The following is a 3,016-nucleotide window of genomic DNA, read 5'->3' as shown; positions in this document are numbered from 1 at the left end:
GGGTGGTGGTGGGGGCCACCATCGCACCGCGCACCGACCGCAGCCAATGCCACCGCTGCCCAAGTCCTCCACCGCCGCGCCGCGCATGGGATCCCACGTTCGCGCGGCCCTCTGCCGACCCAGTCAGTGCTGGCCGTTCGCTGGCGACCTCGAGGACCCGTCCCCTCCCACGCCACGCATGTGCAGCTGCTGGACCGCCGCGCGCGTTTCACAAATCACAACGTGGGCGCTCCCCGAACAGCCGAGCTCCAGTCCGTGGCTACCAACTTTGTAGAGTTTTCTGTACACACTAGGGTTCCGTTTCGTGGGTTCAAAGTTCAAAGTTGGAAGCAGATGTTTTGTGGTTGGGGCCAAACTCCTTCGTAATACTCTATACGTGTGGACCATCCAAAGCTTGGACTACAACGGTAACCAAATCTGTCCAGTATCGCGCTAACCCCGAAGACAAGACCGAGAAAATTTTGCTGCCAACGACCGCTGCGACCACCGGCCGAGCAGGCTCCACTCCCCCCGCCGCGCTCAGTCCAAGCGCATTTGCAGCTCTGCAAGCAACGTCTCACGCTCCCCCACCGCAGCCGCCGTCCACCGCGGCGCCACTCCACCCTGTGACCCACCTGAAATACACGCGGACGCGCTCCCCCTCTGCGTACAGGCTGTACCCAGGCGGCCTCCGTCCTCCCCTGTCCGTCTCCGTCCCACTCTCTGCTCTACACAATGCAGTGCCACTGACTGAATCACCTGCTGCTCTTTCTGTCGCGTCTTCCGCCGCAGCTACTCTTTTCCCGAGACCGCCGAGCTCGATCCGCCGCAATGTGGCGGCTTCTGGCGCTGGTGGTGTCCGCGACCGTGCTGGCGGCGCCGCGGCCGGCAATGGCCGGCGACCCCTACGCCTTCTTCGACTGGGACGTCTCCTACTTCACCGCGGCACCCCTCGGCGTCAAGCAGCAGGCAAGCTAAGCTAGCAGCCATTTTACTATCACTCCTCCTCTGTTGCCCACCCTCCGTCTCGTTTTTAAGGATCCCTTTTGTTTCCTTGTTGCCGGTAGGTGATAGGCATCAACGGCAAGTTTCCGGGCCCCGTCGTCAACATCACCACCAACTGGAACGTCGTCGTCAACGTGCTCAATGACCTCGACGAGCCCCTCCTAATCACCTGGTGCATGCCCACTCCCTCTCTCTCTCTCGTTCGCGCGCTGCCGCCATTAATTCCTCCCAAGTCGCAGCAGGCAGGCAACTGAGAATTGTGTTGGCGCGGTGTGGGCTTGGCATGCAGGAACGGGATCCAGCACCGGAAGAACTGCTGGCAGGACGGCGTGCTGGGCACCAACTGCCCCATCCCGTCCGGGTGGAACTGGACCTACGAGTTCCAGGTCAAGGACCAGATCGGCAGCTTCTTCTACTTCCCCTCCACCGGCCTGCAGCGCGCTGCCGGCGGCTTCGGCGGCATCGTCGTCAACAACCGCGGCGTCATCGCCGTGCCCTTCGGCCGCCCCGACGGCGACATCACCATTCTCATCGGCGACTGGTACAACAGGAACCACACGGTGCGTCGTCGTAAACACGCGGCTCCGGCCACCAAGTTAATCACAGCGCGCCAGATTTGACTTAATTGCTCGTGCCGCGCTGCAGGATCTGAGGAAGATGCTTGACGAAGGGAAGGAGCTCGGGATGCCGGACGGCGTGCTGATAAACGGCAAGGGCCCGTACCGGTACAACGACAGCCTTGTGCCGGCCGGCATTGAGCACGAGACCATCGATGTCCATCCCGGTAATTCATCTCCCCCTATCATCATAGCACGACTACTGTACTTGCATTCTGGGTTGGCAACTTGCTCAACAGGGTTAAAACACAACTTGCCAAGTGGAGGAGCAGGTTGCGCAAGTTGCATCGCTTTTATTCAGACCTCTGTTTTCTCCTTGGATCAGAATCTTGTCTCGGAGCATTAGAGTAGTGTGCCTCCAGTAAAGAGGAAGAGAACAGGAGTAGCGCGAAAAAACAGTACAGACGCTGATGCAAACTCACCTACACTCACCCCTATCAACGCACGCACGCACGCACATTCTACCTTTATGATCACCTTCGAGAGACTAAGCCGGCATCACATCTTGAGATTGGTGAAGTCGAAACAACACTAAATGAACATCGCCGGAACGGCTGAAATAAATTAAGGAAAATGCGAACACCAATGCCAAGTATAGGACATGAACCCTGGCGGGCTGGTTTCACCACAAGAAACCTAACCAGCTGAGCTAAGTTCATGAGAAACACAACTTTTTGGCAAGACGTTTTGCTAGATTGCACTTAAAAAAAAGCTTTAACTTGATTATTTTTTTGCCTTTTGTGAGTTTGACTTGTTATGTCCTTCTAGTGCAATATATAGTTTGTAGCACCTGCATTAGGCTATTTTTTCTTCTTCTTAGCATCATCTTCACCAATGTCGTAGAGCATCTACAACTGGATTGATCTGATTTGACCCCCTAAACATGCGTAGACGCACTCGAAAAACGCGTTCGTGAACAGCACCCGGTCACCCCTCATTTGTCCGCCTCCACACCCGTTCCCCTCATATGCAAACATTCAAATCCATACAATCTCAATCAACTAAAAACAACACGCATAGTTAATATAGTGATATAGATCAACATAGCGTAGATCAATTAGGACATACCATAGGAAATCATACATATCATTGGACTACCAAATTTTGGCATGATCAAATATGACTATGGAGGAAGTTCATTCACGGCCGCCCTTTCCCTTCCCTTTCGTCTTGTCCTCTTTGTCGACGTAGCAGTTGAAGATGCAATACAAGTCAAGAAGGATGTGCTCGCTGCCGGAGCTGTAAATGCAGCATCGGCTTCATTGTCGTCCTCTTTGTGGGGGCAGGATGGTGAGGGAACTCGCTGCCCCGATTTGCTCTAGTGTGAGGGCACGTGTTACCATGGCTTGTCGCTTCGCCGGGATCCAGGCATGGGTGTCATCCATCGGATCCGCTACCCATCATGCTGGAGAAGA

General features: G+C 55.2%; 1 protein-coding gene across 2 annotated transcripts in view; it reads left to right on the top strand.

Moving 5' to 3' along the window:
- Positions 1-439: 439 nt before the first annotated feature.
- LOC123181180 (monocopper oxidase-like protein SKU5) overlaps positions 440-3,016 on the top strand; it is a 5,246-nt gene continuing 2,669 nt past the window's right edge. The window contains exons 1-4 of one of the 2 annotated variants that reach the window (XM_044593430.1): positions 440-948; positions 1,047-1,156; positions 1,274-1,544; positions 1,630-1,768. In XM_044593430.1, coding sequence (XP_044449365.1) covers positions 811-948; positions 1,047-1,156; positions 1,274-1,544; positions 1,630-1,768 — 658 coding nt within the window. In that variant the 5' untranslated portion in view covers positions 440-810. The remainder of the gene's footprint in view (positions 949-1,046; positions 1,157-1,273; positions 1,545-1,629; positions 1,769-3,016) is intronic. The other variant, XM_044593431.1, reaches the window with a different exon arrangement.

This window comes from Triticum aestivum, chromosome 1D, assembly GCF_018294505.1.
Source record: "Triticum aestivum cultivar Chinese Spring chromosome 1D, IWGSC CS RefSeq v2.1, whole genome shotgun sequence".
Classification (NCBI taxonomy): domain Eukaryota; kingdom Viridiplantae; phylum Streptophyta; class Magnoliopsida; order Poales; family Poaceae; genus Triticum; species Triticum aestivum.
The sequence above is the reverse complement of the archived record's forward strand: the minus strand, read 5'-3'. Positions and strand labels throughout refer to the sequence as shown.